The 26966-nt window shown below is 44.8% G+C and overlaps 1 protein-coding gene across 3 annotated transcripts in view; it reads right to left on the bottom strand.

Annotated features, from left to right (window-relative positions):
* Positions 1 to 26966, bottom strand: part of ARHGEF3 (Rho guanine nucleotide exchange factor 3) — an 800814-nt gene that overhangs the window by 159686 nt on the left and 614162 nt on the right. Inside the window, exon 1 of one of the 3 annotated variants that reach the window (XM_078661577.1) lies at positions 4521 to 4849. The exons of the other annotated variants lie outside the window; for them this stretch is intronic. Within the exon in view, the coding sequence (XP_078517703.1) occupies positions 4521 to 4622 (102 nt within the window). The 5' untranslated portion in view covers positions 4623 to 4849. Of the gene's footprint in view, positions 1 to 4520; positions 4850 to 26966 lie in introns of those variants that run through there. 3 annotated transcript variants of the gene reach the window in all.

Genomic DNA, 26966 nt, shown 5'->3' with positions numbered 1-26966 from the left:
CTCCAAACCCTAGCCATGTGTCACCAAACAAAGGGACTCTGGAATCCTTCATCTTGGTGACCGTAGATGAGACATGATTGGATAAATAGATTTTTTTTCAGTGGATGATCCCTCTTTAGGCATGGATCGCATGGTCCTAATCAGGATGCTTGCCTCCGCCAGGGTCTGCATGTGCGAAAAGATCCACCTGAGTTCCCCACTGAATAAGGAACTAGTGGCAGAAAGTGATCACCATTTAATGACATAAAACACTACGAAAAGGATAACCTTATTTTTAAAAGTCCGAGACAGTGGTGGTATTTTGCAAATGTCCTTTCACCCACTCTTGCATCAGATCAAGGAACGCAGCCATTTCTGCTCACCGTAAGCGAGGCCAGCGGCAGCATGGGGAGGTGGCAATGTTTATCTGCGTTAGGGGTTTACTTCTGGAAAGCTACACCTTGCTATCCAATGCATGCATCCCTTTCGAGTTTTTGACTAGTAGGAAAAATTCAAAGGCAGCCAATGTGTTGCCCTGGCTGGCGGCGGATACTACAAAAGACTGACTGATCTGTGGGAGAAAGGCATAGTATAGTGACCTTTGGGGACATCATACTTACAAATCATCCTTTTACGAGATGGAGGGGTTGAATAAGGAAGTGGACATACTGAACAGAGCTCAACAGCATCCTCACCCATCAGTCAGGTGATGTTGTCAAAAGGATTGCTCCCAGAAGGATTTCAACTCATTTCACAAACTGTGGGGGGCTGTCCAAAAGCACCTTCGGCTTGTTACTTGGACGGGAATCAATGAAGACCCTAGAAGGCAGCCTCAGAAAAGAGGACCTATGGTTAGCATGAACAATGGGTGCACAGGTCGCACGCAGAAGAAGCATCAAGAAAAGATGATGATGAAAGCTTCACTTCTTACACCATTGTTAGAGTTTTCTCACCTAAACAGAACTACTTCTGCACATGTGTTGGACACTTTCAGAGGATCATGAGAGCGGCGTGCCTCAGGGCTGGACCTTGACATAGATTGGCATGACTGAGGGTTAAAGGCGGGTCTCGACCATGGAAAGTGAAGTACCAAACTTCTTCTCAAATTCCCAACAAAGTAAAGGATCAAGAAAAAGTTGAGCATGACAAAGATTGGAATGTAGCACCTTTGGTACCATAATGGTGTCAGGGATTTCCTCTGCCTTAAATACCCTCACAGGAATATTTTATTCTGAATGAGAGCAGGCTGGACTAAAAAGTCCTACCGCATTGAGGATCAAAGAGAACCCATCATAACAGTGACATCGATGGCTCATCATAAAACCATGAACACGCTTGAAATGCAATGGAATGGGCAGGTCATGATGGGTATGTTATGTTAGCAGGACGATTGCCCCAAGGCGTACCCCGTATGGGGCCGGCTGAAGGATACGTGGGGCTACAACGGTAGCAGGTGCCATTTCCAGCATGAAGGCCACAAGGAGATTTCCCAAGTGCAAGGGGAATGGCCCTCCACCCTGTGTTATCACAGGCCCAGAGATATCATGGGCCTTGGAATTGTGGTGCTATGATGGGAAGTATTGTCATTGCCTTTTTTGTATTGTGGCAGTGGGAGATCATGGTTGACAGGGATTTTCAGGTCACCCTTGCAAGTCACTCAGTAATACACACACAGGAACAGTGTCAGCGGGACCTCAAAAGGGGGTGCTTGCAGCATTCTGTGGAGAAGTTGGGATGGCCACTTCCGCAGCCACAGCCTAGCTCAATGCATGTGTGGTGGTGCTTTTGGGACACTGGGCCTTTGGGAGATAGAGAGGGCCGTCCATGCCAAGGGACCAAGGGATGGCCTGGTTACACAAGCTGGCTCTCCGATGAGTGCATGAGGTGCCCGAGGCGCAAGCGTTCTGGTACAAGCCGGTGTTCCACATTGAGTTAAGATCCTCTACCTCAGAGGAGCAGTATTTACGAGAGGCACAGTAATTTTCCACACAAGAGTGAAAACGCCGAAATGGGCACTGGTGATCCACGGACAGGTCAACCATAACCTCACAAAAACTAGTTGCTGGGGTGGTGGAAATGTTAGGTGACTCGATGTATAGGTGACTCTGTTGAAACATATGAAAGAATGTAAAGTCATGTAAAAATGATGGATTGTGCCGTGACTAAATGTTTTCTTAAGTTTGTATATAAAGTATAAATAAAATATGGCCTGAAATGTTTGCAGTCTCTAACCAGAACAAAAGTTGGGTCTCAGGCTCTCTCATTGGGGCAGGAGTGACAGGTGAGGGGGGACGTGAGGACACATTTGGTCTGATTGACTGTGTGAGAAGGGACTTGATGTGTCCCCTCATATGTCTTTTCTCTATTAGTCCGAATGGGCTCTGAATGGGCTTCCTTGTGTAGAGGCATGAAACCTAGAAACAGTGTGGAGCAGAGGCATGTGCAGAAGAAGAGCTGACATCATCTACCCTAGTCCACCACAAGGACCCATGCTCTGCCTCTTGGGCCTTCACAGGAGCCGTCCCTGGCGGTTTTACGTGAGCCTGTCCTAACATGGCTGCCGGAGTTGGTCACTATCTTGGCATGAGAACCACCCTGACCATTAATGATATGTCAGATGGAGTGTCACAACCCCGGGCCCCTCTGCCACTTGGTTTGATCAGGAGGCAGAAATGCTCTGGACAATAACCATCCCCAACAGCTGAAGGCCCAAGGGACCAGCCAATCCTGCTGCCCGTGCTGTGGTTGACACAAACAGGGCACAAACCCCACTAACACGACGACCCAATTGTAATCACAAATCCTTGCTGTGTATTCAGCCCAGGGGGGTCAGAGCCAGCAGTACACAGGTGGGAAGACGCTTATTGCGTGCCTTAGAGAAACTGCAACAAAACATCAGAATGGAGAACCTTGTATACACCTTGTGAAAAAGAAAGTTGAAGTCTTCATAGCCACATGCCTAATATCACACATGTCCGCAAGTAAACTATACAGAAGACCATGGTTGGTTTAGAGGTACAAGAAAAGTAGGAAAAGCAGCCAGGGGCATCGTCATGTCTTGACATGCACGTTTACATTTACCATGAAGGTGGCAATCTGCCGTCAGTTTTTTTTTTTTTTTGCATTACCATTGTACTTTCAAGAACCATCGAAAACTACTAATGGGTATTATGCCCTCTCTTCCCGTCACAGCGTGAACTCTCACCTACCAGCAGCGTCAAACACTTCCAACCCCCAGACACCCACGCAAACTGCGGTGCAAGTATTCTCTTCGCTCGCATTCTTACATTCACAATTTCTTCGGACACATACATACAAGAATATACACACCGTATACAATGCATGTGTGACTTAAAAAGGCATGTTCACGACAAAGCCCTACTGAGGATGGAACAATTTTGCAATCTGGAAGGCATTGAAGCCGTATTAGGGCCCTACACAGCTGCAGGTGGTCTCAAAGACTCCCGTGAAACCCAACCACATCACGATCACGTTTGCCGACACGCCGGTCCTGTCGAATCAAATGGAGTTTCCGGGACTGGCAAACTCCACATGCCAGACCGCGCTCTAAAATCCGGAGGGCATGTATGAAAATCTAACCAACGTCTTTGAAAAACTTGGAATGAATGTTGGAAGTGAAACTTGCACGTATTTAAATGCATCGTGCTGGCACTGAACAAGCAACCCTCGTCCACATGCAGCGCTATATTAGACACATTTCTAACACAAGAGTAATAAAACGAATTCTTGGCTCTCAAACACAATCAAACGTAGAATAAAACCCAAAGACTAACACATAGTCGTGAAACAGATAAAACCGGAGCGCAGCCGTCAGAATAGGAAATAGTCGCACTCAACAAGCTACTGCCCAGCGCACACCCGTTCTGGCCGTCTCTGTTCAGGTTTTGTTCCTCCACAGATCAGGGATCGGGTTACATGTACACGTGCACGACTCCAGGGCAATTTTGTACAGATCAATAAAAACATTAAATGTCGTTTTTAGCGCTGGTAGGTGCAAATAATGTCTTGCATGGGTCAGTGATGGCAAAAGATATATGCAACTGTTGATGCAAATGTGGCGGTAACTGTTTTAATATGACGTTTAATTCCGCAAACCAGACATTTCCAAGTGTTGTAAATTACTACTGCCCATTCTAACGATGCTCCGTTTACCGGCCCGGGAAGCATGGAGGCTAAACGTGCGGGTGCACTCATTTTCAGTAAAAAAAATAAATACTCTGCCCTGTCCAGTGCATGTGAAGAAAAGTTTGGGGTTGGATCTCATGACCAAGGCCACTTGTGAACATTTTGAACGATGAATAGGCACATTACACTCCCCACTCGCGCGTCTCCACAATGGACTAGATTAACAGGTCGCACTGCAGGCGTAAAGTCAACAAAGTCTACTAAAGTTCGGGGAAGGGCCCGCACACCTTGTCAGAGATAAGACACAGCTTTACTGCCTCCTACATTGCATGTGTCAACAGCACCCGTCCCGGGAGCAGGAGGCGGCCGGGCAGCGGGCACGCGCGGGGGCTTACCTCGGTCTCTCTCGGGGGGCTGATGACCGTCTGCACCTCCAGTGGCAGGGCACAGTTGGCTCTCTTCACCGTGAGGTAGAAGGGGTAATCCTTGGCCACCATCGCGGCTCCCTCCGCGGAGGCCTCGGAGGTCACAGTGGACTCTGTTCAGGCGCAAAGCTCCAGGGTAAACGTGCGCCCCTCCGGCGGCAGGCAGAGAGCAGCAGCCCTAGCTCCTGTCTGGACGCATTGCCGCGGCGAGGCGCTGTGTCAGCCAGGCAGGAAGCGGGCGGCCGCCGAGCCCAGCCAGTGAAACACAACACTGCGGCTCCCAGCCTGCGCGCCCGCCCACCGCCGGCGCAGGGAGCGGGAGCGAGGGGCGAGCTGCCAGGACTGAGGTCTGTGTGTGTGAGGGGGAGGGAGGGCAGGAGCGCCGAGGAGGGGCGCTCTGCCAGCACCGGTGAGTGTGGGAATAAAAGAAGGGGCAGGAGGGCTGGAGTACAGTGGCAGAACTGTGTGCGTGTGTGTGCAGAGGGGCAGGCAGCGGTGGAGCTGAAGAGTAACAGGGTGTGTGTTTGAAGAGCGAGGGGCGAGCTGCCAGGACTGAGGGCTGTGTGTGTGAGGGGGAGGGAGGGCAGGAGCGCTGAGGAGGGGCGCTCTGCCAGCACCGGTGTGTGTGGGAATAAAAGAAGGGGCAGGAGGGCTGGAGTACAGTGGCAGAACTGTGTGCGTGTCGTGTGTGTGCAGAGGAGGGCAGGCAGCGGCGGGGGAGCTGAAGAGGGACAGGGTGTGTGTGTGTGAAGAAAGAGGGGCGAGCTGCCAGGAGTGAGGTCTGTGTGGGGGAGGGGGAGGGCAGGAGCTCTGCCAGCACCGGTGTGTGGGGAAGAAAGGAAGGCACAGGGGGTGCTGGAAGTACAGTGGCAGAACCGGTGTGTGAGTGGAGTGGGACAGCAGCGGTGGAGCGTGTGTGCGAAGAGAGAGGGGTGAGCTGCCAGGACTGATGTCTGTGTGTGCGTGAGGGGGGGGGGCAAGGGGAAGGGCAGGAGTGCTGGATAGGGGCGATCTGCCAGCACCGGTGTGTGTGGGGAAGAAAGGAAGGGGCTGCGAGGGCTGGAGTACAGTGGAAGAACTGGTGTGTGTGTGGAGTGGGGCAGCAGCGGTGGAGCGTGTGTGAAGAGAGAGGGGTGAGCTGCCAGGACTGATGCCTGTGTGTGCGTGAGGGGGGGGGGCAAGGGGAAGGGCAGGAGTGCTGGATAGAGGCGATCTGCCAGCACCGGTGTGTGTGGGGAAGAAAGGAAGGGGCTGCGAGGGCTGGAGTACAGTGGAAGAACTGGTGTGTGTGTGGAGTGGGGCAGGCTGCGGTGGAGCTGAACAGGGACGGGGTGTGCGTGTGAAGAGAGTGCTGCTGAAGTGCATTACAGAGCGGGGTGCGTGCTGGAGAAGAGTGTCACACTTCGTGTGTAGAGTGCAAAGTGAGACAAAAGCGAGCTGAAGAGGAACACGCTTCCAGGACAGGTGTCTGGAGGGATGAAGAGGCACACGGAGTGCAGGGTTATAATGCCCCAAAAAGTGTGTGTGTGTGTGTGCGCGCGTGTGAGTGGGAAGGGAGTGAGGGGAAAGAAGATGGACACTCTGCCAGGGCTAGTGTGCGTGCGTGTGTGGAGGTATGAAGGGGCAGGTCGTACAGCAGTGCAAAATAATGACTTTTCGCCAGAACTTGTGCCTGTGTATGCTTGTGTGGCACACTTTAATAACTCGTGTGTGGTAAGGGGCACACTGCCAGAACACGGGTGTAACTGCCAGGGCTGCCGGCTTTGGAACTGGAGAGCCAGATGCGAGTCTCGGCGTCAGCTCAACATCCTGTGATTCTGGGCAAATCACTTAATCTCCCCGTGCCTGCAAAGCATGAATGTGCCCTTGTGTACTTTAGCTGGTGCTCATGTGACGCGCTCCAATCAATGCCTTTGAGTCGAGTTCGTGCTATATAAAACTGCAGAAAGCAGAACGTGTGTGCGTGGAGGGGACTGAGAACTTTAAAAGTAAGGAGCACATACATGGCCACAACTCATGTGTGGGAATGAAGGCGGGACAGGAAGCTGTTTAGCACAACAGAGGGGCGCGCTGCCAGAACACCCGGACTATGAGATGAGAGAAGTGTATTATGAGTAAAAGGGGCACCACACTCCCCCAGAACTCATGTGTGAGAAGAGGACTCTGGGCCAGGTGTAAGCAAGTCAAATACCACTAAAGGATGCTCTGCCATAAGGTGTGAGGGCTGTGGGCCTTGTTGTCAAGGAGTCCAGGAAAGTCTAAGCGGGCCACACTGCTAGAATTCACGAGATGGGCACACTGCTTGTACTTGTGTGTGCGTGTGTGTGTTAATGGGGGCAGGGGGGCGAAGTCAGAAAACGAAAGAGGGGCAAACTGGATACATTCGAGTGTGTGTGGGCGGGGGGTATTAGGGAGTCGAAGAGGTGCGCACTAGGGAAACATGGGAGAATGTGAAGGGGTACAACTGGTGCCTGTGTGGTGAGGTGGCCAAGAACGTCTAAGTGGGCCGCACTGTTAGCATTTACCAGATGGGCACAGGGCTTGTACTTGTGGGTATGTGTTAATGGGGACAGGGGGTCGAAGTCAGAAAACGAAAGAGGGGCAAACCGAATGAATGCGAGTGTGTGTGGGTGGGGGGAGCGCCAAGGTTTCTAAGAGGTGCGCGCTGCTGAAACACGGGAGAATGTGGAGAGGTAGAACTGGTGCCTGTGTGGTGAGGTGGGCAGGAGATCCGGGCGCCCGGGTTTGGGAGGGGGCGGGGAGGACTACGCTGAACGGGAAAGAGAGATCAGCTGCAGTGATAAGGGGCACGCCCTTAAAACCTGTGGGTGTGTGGGTGTTGTTGAGGGACGTACGACCCAGAGCACAAAAGAGGGGCACTTTCCTAGAACTTTTATTAGAGGTGGGCACGAAGCCCAGACAGGTTACATAAATACAATTACAATAAGAGGCAGCTTATGGCAGAGGAAGGCATTGCGCCAGCAGGGAGAGATTGCAGGTAGTTTTTGATAGGTTTTTATTTCATGTATTTATTTTTGTTATTTTGGTTTACTAGGGTTTTTTTTGTTGCATAACGCTATTACCCGAAGAGATCCTAAAGTGCTTTACACATGACATGTCTGGAAAGAGGATAAGTATATTTACATCAAGAAACAAGTTACAAGAGTTGTCTAGAACAGATTCATTGCATTTGTTTGACAAGCAGGAATTAATTACCATAAAATTTATACAAAGAGTTTTACAGTGTGGGCCCTGCATACAAAGAGAGAGCTAGGGAAAACAGATTTACATTTAGGTTGTGTATATCTGGACTAGCAGCAGAAGAATTTTTATCCGGCTTTCAAAAGATGTAAAGGGTAGTGCTTGTAATGGGAAAATAGAAGTGCATGTACTCCGTACCAGAGTACCTGCTTGTTTCTGAGAAGTACCCGTACTCTGCAATTAAAAGTATTACGTCTGTCTTGAAAAGTGCCGGTACTCTACCTCTCAAAATTAAAAAAGTGCTGGTACTCCGTACCGGACAGTACCGGCCCATTAAAAGCACTGGTAAAGGGAGCATCTTGCCCTACATAAATGGGTCAAGTGGTCCAGGTCGTAGGCAGAAAACCTAAGAAAGGAGCAATGTAAGGTGGATGTCTTGTTCCATCTTTTAAATTGTAGGTGGAGCATGCCCTGAAGGTGCCTTAGACTGCCTGGCAATGTAAACTTCCCCACTGAGACGGAGGCAGCTGCGGTCCGTCAGGTAATAGCAGTGGGGCCGACTGAGTGGGGATTTTGAGGGACGATGCACAGGGAAAAGTAATTATTTATTACATTTTTCTCGGCATCGCTCCCTCGAAATTCCCGTCTCACTACTGTTACCTGCACGGACCGCGGCTGGACGGAGGGAACCCCGACCTCAGGAGGTAACAGGGCGACAGATTGGTCCAGCCCCCGAGATTTCCACACAGGTTTGGAGGGTCCGGGTGAGTCCTCGGGGGTTGAAAGTCTACACCCGCTGGCGGCCGAGATGTCAGCATTAGAACGTGAAGCAGAGACTGATCATCGTAGAAAAAGAGAGAGGTGGCTCACTATGTCCCAAGGGACTGAGCTTAATCTAAGGAAAGCAAGGAGGTTTCCCTGGATTTCTATTGCTGGACAGCCACTGCTGTTCTTCACTCACCACTGATTCTAATACACACACTCATTCATCCTTCAGATTCACAAATTTTCCCCCTGTTAATAATCTCTGTCCAAACTGAAAAGTAGTGCTAATACATGTTTATTTTTCATTTGCATGAGAAGTGAAGGTACTTGCCTCAAATAGTCAATTATCTTAAAAAAAATCCAAATCCTAAACAATTTGCACATAGAAAACACTAATACATTAAAAAAACAATACTTCGTTAAAAGATGAATTTTATATAAAAAACGGGTACATTTCATCAAAAACACAAAATCATAGTAAGTTCTAAATAGTTCATTGCATCAAAATAACAAGACCCTAGGGCCAACCACCAACTCGATGTTAACCTAAAGCGGTGACCAGACTATTGATCCCAAGCTGATATATAGTACCAGGTAGTTTCGGCAAACAATTTATCCTTATTTTTGTCCTGAAAACAACCCTTCAGCAGTCGATTCTTTACATATGCGTCGACGCGTTTCGGCGGTGTTACTATTTATTGTCCAACCACCTTCTTCAGGACTAGCATTATATACAGGGTCTAATTTCCAATATTCCAATTCATTAATCATTAAAAACAATATTTTGGTTCTCTGATTGTTCTATTCATGTCTTGTTGTTCCTCTATGATGTGAGGAGTTCTTCCCACTAATTGGAACTTTATTGTGAGATCTGGTTATTCCTCTTACAGTGTTCTTTATGCCGGCTTGATTGACACCATTTGTTCATGGGTGACTGCCTTAATGACCACCTGGTTGTATATTCTTTTTAATATTGTCTTGTGATCAATACACCAAACTTCCCTCGGCTATTCTTGCCTTTAATTGCTGATTGTATCTAAGGGTCCCCCCGCACTTGTTTCACAATGGAATCTGGTAGTCAGCCGGAGTATCAGCGTGTTCCAAAGAGACTGATCAACCATCGCTACAGGGGTACCTGTCAGACCCGATACACATGAACGTTTGAACTGGCTTCAACGTGCCGGCCAAAGGAGTTGTATCTGTATAGACCAACACCCATAACTCCTACAGCCTGTTCACCCAGACTTGTGTCCAGAGATCTAATCAGAGCCCATAGGGACCTGACCTTGTTTCTCTAGTTTGGTTTCATGTAGTGTGTGACTATGTGCATCGCACTTTGATAACAGGGCGGGGAGGGCAACAGACCTCTCCTTCTAGTTTTGCGCACTATTGTTTTATGGTAATGGGTTCATGTGCTGTGAGAAGGTTTTGGGGGGTAGGGTGTGGGTTTTTCATGGTATTGTTGGTCGCATAGGATCCAGTGGGCAGGTCCAGCAGAGACGGAGAGAGGGCCTGACAAAGCTGGTCCACAAGGCAGTGGCATCCTTTAGGATCACGACAGGCCCATGTCAACCCCAGTAAAAAATTGGGACCTTTGGTCCTGACAAGGAACGTTAACTGCCTTAGAGATAGGATCAAAAGGGGACTGGTCACACGGTACATAAAACGCCTACACCGGATGTGGTGATGCTCCAGGAGACACAACTACAGGGAACCCAGTATGGATTTCTTGGGAGGGTGTATACGTAGTGTTGGCGCATGCAGGTTTCACCTCTGGGTCATGAGGTGTAGCGACCTTAAAAAAAAGTTACCTCCCTTTGAAATTACTCGTAAATGGACAGATCCCTATGGCAGTTATGTAGGAGTGACAGGCAACTGGGGTTGACGTTAGCACACGCTTATATGTGTCTACGCACCACCCAGACTACAATCCTCGACGCTGACCAAAGTGACATATATCCTTCTAGAGACCCCCACATCCTTTCATGTGATTGCGGATTATTTCAACAACATCATGCAAACTTCTCTAGAACGTTCGGAGAGCCATGAAATGTAGTTAAGCACTACCCCATTGGCACGCTTTTCTGAAACACTTGGACTAACAGATGCATGGAGGTACCAAAATCCACATGATAGGCAATACTCCTATTTTTCGGGGGCACATGAAGTCTACTCTAGGTTGGACTATATCTTTGTACCATCATGCAAACTGGGTGAGTTAAGTCGGACTGACTACCTTGTTCAGAAAATACAGCAGCCACAAAATCTCATAATTCTAGTGGCTTTGAGTATGTGCACATGATTCAAACACACATTTACAATAAACAATGGTCAAAGAAATAAGAAAAAGCTCTGTAAGGCAATGTTTCAAGACAGTAGCCCATTAAACATGGAGGACAACATAAAGTTCAATGTGCAGCCTTAAGAGTAGAGGGGTTTTGGTAGCTAGCCAACTGTTGGAACCAGCACTTTCTGGTTGACTGAAGGGATCCCCCCAGCCAGACAGAACCTACCACTCCCATCAAGTGCGGGTGATTACACTTGCTGTATAACCTGTGCTCACCCTTGGGTAGCTTGGCACTGAGCAATCAGGCTTATCTCAGAGGCAATGTGTAAAGCAAAAATGCAGCAGTCACCCATGATAAATACACTGAGCATCACAAAAGAGACTTCACGCAGGATGTATGTAAACATTTGTATTCAACACACATATTCAATCATTCCAACACAAACATCAGGAACTTTTGGGCATAAAGCCTATTTAGAAAAATTGCTTGTATTGTTATCATATCAATAGTATGCACACTGCGGGCAATTATGATAGGTGCCGGCGATGGAACCTGTTTCAGAACATTGGGTCAGGAGAGGCAAGGCGTGTGCACTTTCAATCTGTATTGACAGTGGAAAAGTGTCCAAAGCCCGGAGGCCACACAAGAAAATCAGCTAAGCCCAAGCGGAAAAAGCAAAACGTTTTAACGAAATGCTACCTGACGAGTATCAGGTCCAACACACGGATGCAGCAATGCTATGCATATAGTCAAGGTGAGTAGTAGTGATTTGTGTTGGGAGAGTGGGCAAAAGTCTGCCGGAAGGTGGTCAGTGATTTCAACATTAGGTGGTTTTTCAGAAAATTTCTGAAAGGCGTGAAAGATGGGTCATGTCTAATACTTAGCAGATGAAGCAGGGAGCTCAAGTGCACTAAAAAGAAGAACATTGTTGAAACTGGTACGTATAATGGGTAGGGACTGCAGGTTCTTATCAGAAGCAAAGTAAAGCACCCCAAATTGAAAGAGAAGAGTGGAGCTATGATATTGATTATTTAATGGAGTTAGGGTTTTGGAGGGGAGGGCAGGGTTAGTGTTCATACTGTTTGACAGCCATTACCAAATACTATTTTTAACAGGACCTGAGAGCTCTGCCTTGTGTAATCTTATGAGAAACTTACAGAAACCCATTATCGTATTATATTACGCTAACCAATGCTTTCAATGTATTTTTTACCTTTATTCAAGTTTTCTTTTCAAATATGCACCAATAAGCATAAAAGAAACAAGACATATTTCAAGCACATTGTATATCTCCATTCGGAATTAATGCATTTGAGTTAATCAATGGCAATTTGCATGCATGTTTTTATGGTGTCATAATTCTTTAGTGTCACTGATTGTATAAATGATTTAAATCTTGTGCCTTTTAGGCACTTCATCCCACCACTAACCATTTCAGCTCACATTCACCCATGGGAAAAAGCTTCCTGTGAGGTAATTCCTACTGTAAGTGCAATTGCACCTATCTTAGCCTTTAAATCATTACAATAAAGGGCTCCTCGCATTCCTAGTAACAAGTTCTGCAGTTATCATCTATTTTGTGCAGCATGGCTAAACAAAACAAACAAAATAAAAGTGTTAAGACACAATAGCTGCTTCAATTAGTGGGTGTGCACAACACTTACACAAGCCTACAAAATGAGAGAAGAAGTGATTTTTTGAGTGGTAAAAAAAGTCGTGCAAAATCGTTTTTTTTAAAGTGCTGGTGGGGAAGAGCAACATTGAGGGCATAGGTGGGCAAAAGCATCGCAAAGGATGAAAGTGAGGAAAACATCACAAGGAATGCATGTGGGAGAAGCACTGCAAAGGACAGGTGAAGGGAAACACATACGGGGCATGGGTGGCCGGCAGCAACATGGAGGGCGAAGATGGGGGAAGTAACACAGAGAGCGGAGGGATGGAAACAACACAGAGGGTGGGGGTAGGGGGGAAGCTGTAGGCGAGAGGTGGAGTTGACTGGGAAGAAGCAAAGGGGTGAAAAAACAATGGGTAAGGGAGAAGTACACATGGATGAGTGAACATGGAGGGGGTAGGGAGGAGAAGTACACTGTGACACAGAGCAACACTCTTATGGATAGCTTAAGCCAAAAGAAAAAAGTAGTGACGGAATAGGAAGCAGTGGAAGGACCCAAGTAAAGCGTCCATGCACCAAGGTGAGGGACAAACACAAGAAAAGGAAGGAAAGCCAACACAAGTTGGCAAATGAAAAGTAAGCAAATGAGAGTGACAGTAAAGTCACCCAATAGTCCTGATCCTTACTGAAACTTGGCTCAATGACTCCTCCTCCTAGTTCTCGACATCTTAATCCCTCATGATTATGACAAATTTCAGATGCGATGGGCCTGTTAAAACTGGGAGGGAGGCATTGCTTGCATCCGTCGCTCCAGCCTCATGTTGAAACAGACTCAAAATGCTTTGAAGTCCTCCTATGAGCAACTAGTCACCGAAATCTGGAACAGTGGCAAGATTGTCCATGTGCTCCACAGGTTATTATTATCTACCAGGTGATAATCTGTTCTTCATCAAGCAAATTATGGAGTCCATTACCTGATGCTCGTATCAACACCCCAGCCATATCTTCCTCAGAGACTTTAACCTTCATTGGAATGACACAAATGATCCTTTAGTATGCTCTTTCAAGACTTTCCTCTCCGACCTCAAACTCACCCAGGTCTGCAGGGGACCCACCCACAACAAGGGTGCTACCCTTGACCTTATCATAGCTAAGGACATCATACATCCTGATGGCAATTTACCTTGTGACTGGTCGGATCATCACCAAATATCCTTCCCCATCTGGAAAAGGTCCTGCGCAGAGAGGGCCAACTGCATAAAACCAAACAACTGACTCGTAATGTGATCTAACATCCATTAGTAAGAATCGTCTTTAGCCACCCCCTAACATGTCAAAACTGAACGACCTTACTGATCACTACATTAACTCTGTGACTAGTATTTTTGACACTATTGCCCTGAAGCAACTCAAAAGGATTCTGATCAAACAATCCAAACCCTGGTTTAATGGCTCCCTAAATGATGAATGGCAAAAACGTAGGCTTTCAGAGAGACTATGGAGTAGGTCTCCCTTTACTACAAGCCTCAAACAGTTAAGGATAATAAGAAGCACTTATAACAAACATATTTGCAATGCTAAAACCGATCATTTCAGGGCTCAGCATGACAGCGCTAAAAACAGACCCAAGAAACTGTTTGAAATCATCAAGCAACAAGCTAACCACTCTACCAACCATATCTCGGCACCCATTACCTCCTGTCCTAGTGGGGAGGACTTCTCAGCACACTTCTCCTATAAGGCAAGAAAAATTGAACTTGAGCTTCAACCTGCCACTCCAAATTTGCGGCCGTTGAACTTACATCAGCAGAGGAACCTTCGGTAGTGAGTTCCTAAGTCCTGCCCCACAATTTGCGCTCACAAAAACAACACATCTTGGAATTCTTTTCTTCTTCCGGATCACACAGAGCTGCTCCAATCTATGGCGTCCTTAAAACCTTCGAATCACTTCAGCAATCCACTACCAGCTACGTTTTTTAAAGACCTCAATTTGGCCATTCTCTCACTTTGGTCCTGTATCATTCAAAAATCTCTCTTACATGGAAGGATTCTAGATTGCCTCAGGATGGGTCAAGTCACTCTCATCCCAAAGAAGCCTAATGCTGACTTAGCTGATCTTAACAAATTCCGTCCGATCACCAGCATCATGACTTTAGCTAAATTGCTCGAGAAATGCGTCCACACACTGCTCTGCAACCACATAGAGAAATGTTAGCTCCTTGACCTATACCAGTTGGGTTTCAGAGCAGGGCACAGTACTGAAACAGCACTAACTCAAATTGTTGATGACACCTTGAGATATCTTGATCAAAATGTTCCTTGTCTTCTGATCCTTCTTGATTTGTCCTCAGCATTTAACACCATCAAACATGAAAACCTGATTACTCTTCTTCAATTTATGGTGGGTTTATCGGGCCCTGTCTGAAATTGGTTTGCTTCTTACTTACATAACTGCACTGAAAGAATCAAAGTTAACCAATCTCTTGCAACTAGTACCCCAAGCACTATTGGAGTACCTCAAAGCTCTGCACTTTCGCCCACACTCTTCAATTTTTTCATGGAACATCTCTCTGATTTTCTGAACCGCTCTAACATTCACTACCATATGTATGCTGATAACATTCAACCGTATTTGAAGATCTCTCCAGATGACATAAAAACTCTAAATGATGCACTCCTAAAAACGCAACAATGGCTAACTCATAATAATCTATTGTTAAATACTCTCATAACAGAATTCCTTCTGATTGCCCCCCGCAACCACTCTGCACCTACCCATGACTGGCTCAAACAATTTACTGCTCTTAACTGCACCCCTCACGTTGTGGACTCTGCTAGAACTTTAGGCATAACCCTGGACAAATACCTAAATATGCAAAATCACATCTGTGCAACTATTAGGGGAGCCAATCTTCAGCTCAACACTCTAAGGAATATCAAGCCATTCTTTTCGCCCGAGGACATCCAGTTAGCAGTCCAATCTCTAGTTATCTCACGCTTGGAATATGGGTTAGTGACCCTTGCTGGGCTACCTAAAACTAGCTTCGCTCCGCTTAGAGCCACTCTGAACTCTTCGGCCAGACTCATCACAGGCTCCAGAAAACATGACCACGTCACGCCAGACCTAATTCAACTAAACAGGCTGTCCATTGAAGCTAGGATCCTGTTCAAGATAGCTTACCTAACACAAAAAGCTATTCATTACAACACCCTCATTTACCTGGCAAAAAAACTTGAGCTATCTAGCTCGAGTTGGAACTTAAGAAGCTCTAACACCCTACTATTGAAACCTCCCAAATTCAATAAGAAAAAAAGAACTTACAATGCTTTCTCTGGTCTTGCTCAAAGAATATGGAACACTCTTCCTCCCAAGATCAGATCCAACCCATTCACTGCCTCTTTTGAAAAATATGTCAAATGGCTACTACTGAATGACCATCAACAGCATTATCCCTGATATCATCTTTATCTACTTCTGTACTCTCTACTGTTTGATACTCTTGTATACCTTTTGTTCAAAGTGTATTATGTTTCTTCTCATGTGTCCTGTTGATTTATTACTCTGCTGAAACTTTACAGGTCCCACTTGATTGACTGACTACCATGGGTTACCTTTATCTTTTTCTTTTCCCCGTGCCCCCCATGACCTTGTTGTTATTAAGGTACCTCATTTTTACCATTTTGTTGTAGTACCCAAGGTTTTTTCCTCTCCTTTGTACAGTGCTCTGATATCCGTATGGTTCATGTTCGCGCTTTACAACACTTTTCAAATAAAATAAAACAAATAAATAAATGTTAACCAATCGGTAAGCTCTAAGCCCACCGTAAGTGGACGATAGGTATTTTTGCCAAAAACAGCTCAACCAGTCTGGTAAGGTGAGAACTAAAAATGACTGACTATGATAACAACCATGTCATTGTGCTTGAGCGCCCATACTGTGCTCAGCACTTTTAAGAGCCTGAGGCTGGTTGTCACATCAATGATGGTGTCTGTCAGGTGCTGGATGCATCCGAAAAGCAGGCAATGAGAGTGACCATCCAAGGCCGCCTGGAAATTATAGCTCCTCCCATGCCCCCAGGACCACAATGATGCGCCCCTGATGAGATCCTTCCGGATCTATCTGCTCCAATTCAAAGTGCTGAGGGGAAAAACACATTACATAGTGCTAGAGCAGGGAAAGCCAGTGGGTCAAACAGTGCAAAGACTGCATTGCACTTAAGGTGAAGTATGGCACTCTTTGCCTGCCTAGCCTAAATGCTCCATGCCCCCATTATTTGGGATTTGTGGTCTTGCTGCACTGTCATACTCTCAGCTCTGTTTCCTCCTAATATTAAAAAGCTATTAATTCAGTCCAACTTTCTTTTCCTCCTGTGTCTACCAGTTGAGGAGGAAGTCACAATGAATTCAAGAGCAGGCAAATTAAACGTGTTAAAGTTCAAAGTCTTTTATTTCGATAGAGTTATTTTTCATTAAACAAAAAGATTTCACAATTCCACTTTTCTTGTGTCTTCCACGGGTCTGTTAATCCTTCAGTTCTCGTTAGCTCGAGGTCTCCCAAGAAACAACCAGGTAAGTATTAGTTAAGAAAATAAAGAAAAAGGAACAATGACAGTCCCTGAGTTTCCTCCTTCACCTTTTCCTGCATAATTATTACCCTGTGGGTTCTTCTGTCTGCCTCTCTTCTATTTTCCCTTGTTCTTTGCTATTTTTTTTTTTTTTTATTGTTTTATCCTTTATACAAACAATACCAGCAATTAGTTCCAGTACATGGAATACATCCGAGAATGATCATACACAGTATATAGAAGTATGTCCCAGATGATAATAGCATTAGAGGCATATAAACGTGGCAAAGAACATCAGCATTAAATCATATCACACCCACGTTCCCTCCCCCATACATGAGGGCACATAAAAAATCACAAATAGCACGTTTGTTACATAACATAGCAATAACCAGAGTACATTTTTCCCCTAATGTGTTTCAGAGAGTGGTCACCTTACTGAGGCTGCAAGCTTGAGTCTACCGCGGATGTAAGTGGATGTTCGATGAGGTACATAGTGAGGGAGTCCCATGAGTCTCGGGACGGAAAGGCAAGGGGAGTAGTTCAGAGTAGGTATGTATTTGCTCCTGCTACAGGATCCTATCGTCCAGCTAGTCCTTAAATTTCGGCGCCCTGCCCCTGCCCCACCTCCAAGCCACCCTCCGCCTGGCCAGTAGTATACTAAATGTGACAAATTTACGCTTTGTCGCTGGTATTGCCTTAGCGTATCCCAGTAGTGCCAGCAACGGGGAACTTGGTATTTCTAGGATGGTCATGAGCTACAGTGCCTCAAATACCTATTGCCAATATGGATGCACTGCGCTACAGTCCCATGCCAGATGGAGAAAGTTAGCGTTGTCTGTCCTGCACCTGTCGCATCGAGCACTGTCACGCAGCCCATACAGATATAACCGGGCGGGGGTGTAATAGACACGGTGTAAGATTCTTTACTATTTCTTCTTTGAGTCTATAATTCTGTTTTCTTGGATTTTCACATTTAACTATTCCCTGTCTTTTCTATTTAATAGTTAAGGTTCTTCTTTATATGCTATTTGAGAGACGTTTACAGGGGCTAAGGAAGCTTGACTCCTAGCAATCGTTTTGTTACAGTAGCAGTTAGAGAAATCTAGTTCCCATTTGCTCCTCTCAAAAGCCTTTACATTTTTTCAAGTTCTAATTTTTTTAATTAAAGAATGTAAGGTCACAGTCAAGCTATAGAACATTCGCAAAGTGCTCTCAATTTGAGTGGAATCGTGTGTCTTCTCTTTTCGGAGCCCTCTCTCTGTTTATGCGAACGTCCCCATTAGGGCCACCATCTGATTTTGCCACACTCCGTCCTTGGATTGTGGTGGGAGTAGAAAGTTATTTTGTGGGAGGGCAGATACTACCCCTCTTCACTCTAGGTGTCCTCAGTTTCCCATTCCCCGTCCGGGAATTATCTGTGTGGCAGTCCATCTATTGTCGAGGTCTTAGGTTGGAAAACTCTTTTCCCGTTCCTTTTTGGTCTTCTGGCGAGTCTTCTGGCATTTTACTTCAGCTGCAACGTACAATATCTATGTCTTCATCAGCATTATTCTTGGTCCTTTCTCCAGTTGACATCCAATTAGTCCTTTCTCTCTCTTTATGTCTGTGTGTTCATATTTCCCTTCTCTATTTAGTCTGTCTTCTATGTCCATTCTTAACTTGTTTAGTCATCCCTCTCTTTTATCACACTATAACCTAGTCTTTCCTATTTTTCTACAGTGGTTTATGCTTTGTGTCAGGAGTTTGGATCCATGGAGCACAAATTGAATCCTACAGATGAATCCTCTCTTTTACGCTACCATCATTAAAAGCTGTGGGTATTGACTGCAAAACAAAATGTTGGACCTCAAAACTTGGCCAAAGAGCCTGGCCATGATGAAACGACATCATTTGTTTTGCCCATCTGCTAGATTCTTCACAGTGATCCAAAATCTGCACGAGTATAAACCTGCTTCATCAACTGTCTCTAAGGCATTCAGAGCAAGTCTGTCACTCTATGAAGTGTTGTTAAGGCAATCTTCAACCCATCCATAGTGATATTTTGAAGCAAACTAGAGGTAGTTAACCAGAACTCTAAATCATGCTGCAATGTAGTATAGAATATAGCCTCACTTCTCGAAGAAACTGAGCATTCTCCTTACTATTTGTATAACCAGTATACTGTGCGTAATTTAAGGTGTTTTCAAACATTAAATATGAACTCTACCTATTTACAGAATGCCTTGGAGACCTCTACTGAATAGATAGTAATGGAAACAGGTTTGATTCATTTTAATGGAGGCAATCTTTGAAGCCATTTCAGGAAGAGGAAATCTCATTGGCTCATACCCTATTTGGTTTTATATAGAAGTGTGTGAAATTACATAGATAGTGTTTCCCCAAGTGTTTAAATATATCCCTATGTATTGTATTTTCATTTACAAACTCAACTGGTACGTTGAATTGTGATCAGTCCGTTTCAATACAAAAAGCATGGTAGAACGTCCCTTTTTCCTCATAAAAGTTAACCGAATGTACTGATGCTGTATACTCAGAAATAAAAACAAGTTAAAAAAATAATAAACGCTAAACGTAACCAACACATATTGACAGATTGTCACACTTAAAGAAAGCACCACCGTGACTGAGGAAAATACAGCAAAATATGGTCTGCAAACAATAGCTTTTAGTAATGCTCTTCACAAGAAATGATCATAAAACTTTCGTTTCATCAAATAGCATTGACCGAAAGTTCTTTCGCAAGGGCAAAAAGTGGATGCAACAGAAAGGACGTGTGCCTCATGCCCATGTGAATGTCAAATCTCTCGGAGACCTTCTATATGCCCAGTGTAGATTTTTATCATTTAGAGCTCAAACCCATGGTGAAAATGGGTGCCAGTCAAAAACCCAGCAGCCTCCGAGCAGTTCCATTCCGCTCTGTTAAGAGCCTTTTTGTCATTGAGTGAGGGTAGGATGGAAGATGTCATTGTCAACTGGACCAGATTCATTAGGTTCAGTGCATGCCACACATTGTTTGCACGAATCTCCATTGCACTTGTGGGAATAGCTTTTGTGAAAACAAAATGATGTTAAGTCTAATCACATAACTTCTAAAGGTCATCTTTTACTAAACCTTGCTAAAAGTACTAAACAGAAGCCTTCGCATCTCAGCGAGATGCGGGTTGTACTTTGCATCTGGGATGTGAATTCTCAAAACTGCTGTATATTTAGAATGAGGAGCCAAGACCACTTTGTAGATAACATTAAAAGGCACTTTCTCATGTTCTCATCCGAAACACTTGCCTCTTAGAAAATCGAAAGTTATAACCATGGAATACTATTCTAAATGTTTATGAGGTTTGCTAAAAATGCGTGTCCTGCTTTGCCTCAAAACACAACTTTCTGGCAGTTGTTGGGGATACCCCTTCCCATGTTTCGCTAATCCCACTTTTTTTAATAAATACAGGGGCATATTACCAAGCAATAGCGATAATTATCGCTATGGCTTGGTTAGAGACAAAAATTTACCGCTGAGCTGCGGCGATTTTTATCGCAGATAAACCTTGGTATTACCAAGGTTTATCGCAAATGCGATAAAAAACGGCCGCAATGCATGAATATCGCTGAAAAGTCAGCGATATTCATGCATTACCGAGCTAATGCTCTTAGCCATGTTATCCACCTCCCATTGGATAACATGGCTAAGAACTGCTCAGGGCAGGTGTTAGCTTTTGGAGATAATCGCGCTTAGCGCGAATATCTCTAGAAGTTGGTAATAGGAGATAGCGATGTTAGCGACTGTTTCCAGTCGCTAACATCTTGGCACGCCCACTTTGCATGTCATTAGTGATAAATATCACTGACATGCAAAGTGGGGCACAAGATGGTCGCTATCTCCTACTAGCTGTCGCTAACTGGTGTTAGCGACAGCTAGGTAATAGGGAGATAAGTTTATCTCCGCTTTCTTGGCTTTTAAAGCCAAAAAAGCGGAGATAAACCACCTTGATAATATGCCCCACAGTTTTCAGGGCCATTTCAAATGCAGAGTAATTACGTTTTCTATTACTCTTTTCAATTTTGAAGGCTTGGACTTCGACCAGTGGGTGCGTTGGCATATGTATTAAAGAAACTGGGCAGTACCATAGCAATCTTAAGGTATCATTCTCTACTTCAGAATGCATGCCATCATGGTCCTTATGATGGATCACAGCAATCTATGCCACTTCAGCACTTCACTGAAGGACGTTATCATGGCTGCTGCCTGGGTTCCCCCATGAAATCCTTTTAAACATAACCTTGTAGCTTCATAGGAAGAATGGCCAACTGAAAAAACCTAACAGCTTTTTAATTGTTCCTCCTGTAATTTTCAAATACTTTACCAATCTATAATCAATGAAGAACTTGATGAATGAATGGTCTACCAGACTATCTCCTTTCTCATCCACATGTGTATTTTAGCTGAGGACCACATTAATGTTCTTAAGCTATTTTTTTAACTATTTCTGTGTGGTGTATGATTTCTTATCCTTCTGTGGTAATGAACATATTCAACAATGTATATAATTGTTCTTCCAGTTTTATAGTTGGATGTTTGTCTGTCTTGCAGTATAAGGAGTACTTTCCCTTTTGCATCATAGTCTAGGAGTCATTATATCTCTGACTTATAATTACGGTCATCCCACAGTCAGCCTGTGCTAGGAGCATCCTTTCAGTTTGGTTTTCTTTTCAGCACTACCTCTTCCCTCGTGGTGCTTTCTCCAGAAGTTTCCAGGCCTTCTTTATTCTATGTCCCTTCTCAGTCCGGCAAACCCCAAACATTTGCCTTCTAGGCTTCCAATACAATATCCTATAATAACTCCCCGAGTTCAGTTAAAAAAAAACTATTTATTTGTCTTATACCAATCAAGGGGTGTAGTAAGGGACATTGTTGATATCTGGGAGAAGTTCTCGCCAGCTGTCCAGTAATCTCAGTCCTACAGTGTTATATAGGGGAAACATCATTTACTACGAAGGCATTACCACGCGTAACGTTTACTACGGCACACTTACCACGCAAACGTCTTTTCAACGCGGGTGCATTCCATGACCGTCATTACCACGCAAATTTAATTACTTCCAGATTTCGTTCCTTCGTCTTGCGTGTCGTGTAAGTAAAAGGTCCAATAAAAAAACGGGGACTGGGGGGGGCGTGGGGAGGAGGACCTCCACCCCATAAAAAAACAAGCGGATATTAAAAAATAAATTAGAAGAAAACTTTAAAAAAAACGCTCTACAATGCATCAAAACGAAAAAGGAAAGAGCCTCACCAACAAGGAGACGTGTACGTCATAATAGAAGTCCTTTATCAGTTTTGATAGACGTGTTTTGACGCTTGTTTCCGTGGTAGGTGGAAGAAAGGGCTGATGGTGAAAAACGTACAGGGGTAAGATAAGAATCTAAACTTTGTTAATAAAGGTATTATATAAGCGCATTATGAAAAATAGAAATATTAAATGTAAGGGAATCTGTTGTTTTTTATTGTTTAAAACATCGATCTTTTCCTTCGTACTGCAGTTTTGAATAATTATGTAGCCTATCAGTATCATTATGTAAATTACAATGGGACGTGAGATGTTTCGTAACGTTATTATTGCGGTGTAAAAACATGCGTTGTAAAATGCTGCGTGGTAAAGACACATGCGAAGTAAAATTCGCGTAGTAATGCCATGTGTGGTACTTGTTAGCGTTGTAAGATCATATATTCGTTATATAGACATTCTAGTACTGCAGTTTCAGTCTTTTCTCTGCCCAGGCACCTGCACCCAACCTGTCCTTACCCGGATATATTGTCTGATGGGTGTTGCACTGCCACCCACCGGCTCACCCAACATAGAATCGTCTTTCATAATGAGTGGCAGACCGCTGACCATTCGTCCAATAAAGCAATCTAGCCTTGTTAGAATGGCAGAGCTCAAAATCAAAGCTGCAGCAAAGCATCCCAGGATACACCATGTTCTCTATGCTGTGGAGGCCCACCCAAGCTAGCAACAGCTATGCTACTCGGCATGCCCAGAAATCAAGATCACACAGGCGTGTTCTGTTCATCGGTGCGTGCTCTGCAGTTTCTCATCACAGAAAGGGTGCATTTTCAGGGTGGAATGTGCGAAAGATTTGCCATATTACAGCCTTGCAGGCCAGTGGGGCCTCATAATCATAGTACATTCCCGCACACTCCGGGTGATCAGTTTCAACTTTTATATAGTTTTTTAAACTTTATCTTTATTGGGATTAGTTCAAAACTTGGCAAGACAAAAACATTTGCACAATTAGCTGTTAGTGTGTCCCTTGCTAGTAGAACGTACCACCGGATATATTTATATAAATGAACACTGCTTGAGTAAACATTTCAAAAGTGGAAATAAGGTGAAAAAGTCAGATGGGAACGGAAAAGCGAGAGGAAACCTGTGCACAATACCTCTGATTACTCCATAAAGTCTGTAAGAGACGTCATAGTGTGCCAGCTTCTCGCCAGTGTTAATCGCATTGTGCTTTGCCTCCTTCCAGTTGGCTCACTCCCTCGAAATATGATGTCCAGTCACGAATCCTCCCGGCTTAGCAGGAAAGGCAGGTATGCTTGCTTCACTTCCCTCTATCTCTTCGCCCACCAGGCAAACAGCATTCCCTGCTGTGCCAATAGAACCTCCAGTATTTTCCTCTCCTTGCATCAGTCTATTTTTGTGGCTTGACTCCTCCTGTCTTTTTTGCAACAACACCCAGACAAGAAGGGATCTACTCAGGGTTGCAGTGTCACCCTTCTGTGCCTATGATCGCCGAAAAACACCAATGCGACCCCTGTGAATTCTCAGGCTGTAAGTGTGCAGATGTTTCTGCATTTTTTATTCAATTCTACTTTAAAAGGTCGCACCTTTTCTGTCCCCCCATCTTTTTTTTTTTTAAGAACAAACTTTATTGGTGTTTTTCTTGCCAACATTAAATTAAAAATGTAATATCATTGGATACATAAAGTAAGATACAGTATTGGCCTGCATAAGTAATGTTGTACAGCTAATGTTGAACCAGTGAAGTAAAACAAGAAGAAGAAAGAAACAAATATATATATAACAAAAAAACGGCTGCGATGACGAAAGCAGGAGTATTGTCTTCATAAAATGTCCAGGTCTCCACCCACTGTTCGGATAGAAGCATCCCATCTTTAGTTTGGCAGCAATGTGTATAAAAGCATTTTAGTTGTGGGGCAGAGCTTCTATATCTAATGGTGTGGGCTGTAATAAATGTGTCAAAATAATTATTCTGTAATCGGATGTTTCCCATCTTTTGTAGGGTTCTCAATTTGCTGCTTTCTCAACAGGGGGTATTTGTATTGTAAAGTCCAGTGTATCTCCCTCTCCCACAGTCATAACACCTGTGGCTGGGAAGGACTGATGGCATGCCTCTACCGCCATAACTCTTCACTCGATCAGTGTTACATCACCAGCGTCTTCCATATGCTTCATGTGGCACCCTCCCCCCACAAGCTTTGCCAGACATTACCTATATGCTACTGTCACTTTAGCTCTTACTCCATGCAGCAGCCACCTTTACCTCACCCAGGGGCACATTACCAAGCAATAGCTTGTTTTTCTTTTCTTCTCCATTTTCTTATCATTTATTTTTATTGTTGGTGATGTGTGAGAGTCAATTACACACATTTTGCAGAGAAACATTGTGTTTAGTTTCATGCAACATCCTTAAAAAAGACCTCACGTATGAGAAATGGGAGGGAGTCACAGAGATTATTTTAGGTACTATGAGTGAGCTGCGGCTGTGTTACAATGTTGAAAACAACACGTGTCACTATTCCTGAATATTAGATGTAAACACATTTAGAATGTGGACCAGTGTGCCCGTGAATGACCTGGCTTAAGAGAGAATAAAAAATATGAAATTATATCACAAATTCAAAGCTGCTCTGAACAGTAGCCCCCAAAATATGTTTGGCCCAGGGCCCCCAAAATGTATAAGAGTTCGCCTGCACAATGGTTCTTTAAATGAAAAACGGAATGGAGACTGCTGGCAGATTTCCTGACGTCATCCCTGCCCCGCCCCCTATTGAGATGTAATTTGTAATTGGACATTGTGTGGTAAGTCCACGTGGTACTCGGTGCTCCAGCATTCCCTCACTTCTCACAGCACATATCTCACTAAACATTCGCTCCTCCATAAATGAGCGGCTGTTCTTTAGAAGGTGACGTTTGATCTGTGTTGTTTTATCTTTTGGTATACTGTGTGTGTACAGGCGTAAGAATGGGAGGGGGCTGGCGGCCCCCGGAAGGGTAAAGAGGTCACGGGCTCCGCGAGCCTCTCGCGGCAGCTATTTTCACAGTTTTGTTATGCTGATGGGTGGAGGGGTGGGAGTGTCTGCCTGCAGCACTTGTTAACTCATTATGGGGCTTATGGGGGAAGTGGAGCAGAGCAGAAAGCTTCTCCCCGGGATGTGTTAGCACAGCAGAGCGGCCTTTTTGAAGGCTCGTTTTCTTTTTGATGTTCGCTATTGCACAAAAGAGATGCAAACTGATGCCCCGGGAGCCCAGCCTCCCCCCCCCCCATCTTGAAGAGGAGTAGCCCAGCTCCTTTTGAAAAGAAATGCCAGATAAAACAGCTGAGAATGGTGAAGAGAACTGCCCTTCTGGGGCAGAGTAGTGTGATGGATGAAAGGGGCATGTTCAAAGTCTGCTCCAGCAAAGGAGGGGCATGTGTAAAAGGCTGTCTTCTGTGCATGCCCCCTCACCCACCCACAAAAAAAATTATGTGGCATAGTGCTGGGCAAGAGAGGAAAGTCGGGTCAAATGTTGCCCTGTGGCCTCATGGCATTAGGATCACATTCACCAATCTCAATTTTCACCAGCATTCACTGTGCACATTGTGCCTCTGATGGTGACATCATGAGAACGCGCCACAGAATTCAAAGTGTCTGGCTAAGAACAACACTGGCTAAAGGAGACTCTTTGTTGCCGTCAAATCACACCATGTCCCGAGGTTGCCCCTTTACCAGTCCTTGGTTTTCAGCCAACAGCCCTAAGCATGCTGAGACACATAAGCCTTTAGTTCTAACTGAGCAGCGTAACTACAAGTCCCAGCATGCTTAGTGTTAAAAAACAAGAACCGGATGAAGATCACCCTCGTGCCATGAGATCAGGTTAACAGCTATGTCTGACCCGTGCGTAAACCCTTGCTTATGCCCTGGTTGGAATTACGAGTTTGGTTTTATTTAGTGCATCTGATAATTATTGGATGCTTTAAACAACTCAAGCTTTGTTAAATTTCGGTAGGACAAACGTGCCAAAATTTAATGGGGGAAGCATACAGTATTTACCGTATCATGTGGATTTTGGTGTGTTAAACACCAACATTCTTACGTTATTCCTCGCAAACTTGTAATAGGTGCTATTATTGCACCCGATAAATAACGTGCCCTGTGGTATTGTTATTTATCAGGTGCGATAAAGAGCACCTCTACTTGTAATTGAGGCCCAAGTAGGTTGCTCTCGTCATTGTATTTATATCGCGCTTACTAACCCTGACGAGGTGCCGAAGCGCTTTTCGGCGAGTAGCACGCTACTACAGAACCCAAAAGGATTAGTGGTGCATTAGTATAGGGAAATATGAGTATAGAGTTAGTATAGAGAGGTAAAAGTTCATATGAGCGGAGGACAGTCTGTTAGTTGTGTTGAATAGAGTAATGGACGGATGGAAGAGGGAAGAAAAACAGAAGTGTTAATTGGGAGATCATAGTAATAAGTTGAGGCTTGAAAGCAAAAACCACATACAACAGCACTCAGCACTTGTAGACCACACAGCATCAATCTTTTATTTGACATCTACAAAATTATTACACCACATCCATGCCGTCTGAGAACACTCATAAGCACGAAATACATCAGACCGGAAGTTGATTAGTAGTAAAGTGGTAAAACACAACTATGACTTTGGAACCTGCCCTGCTCCTCACCCAAAAGCGTGAAC

The sequence above is a fragment of the Lissotriton helveticus genome, chromosome 9 (assembly GCF_964261635.1).
Source record: "Lissotriton helveticus chromosome 9, aLisHel1.1, whole genome shotgun sequence".
Classification (NCBI taxonomy): Eukaryota; Metazoa; Chordata; class Amphibia; order Caudata; family Salamandridae; genus Lissotriton; species Lissotriton helveticus.
The sequence above is the reverse complement of the archived record's forward strand: the minus strand, read 5'-3'. Positions and strand labels throughout refer to the sequence as shown.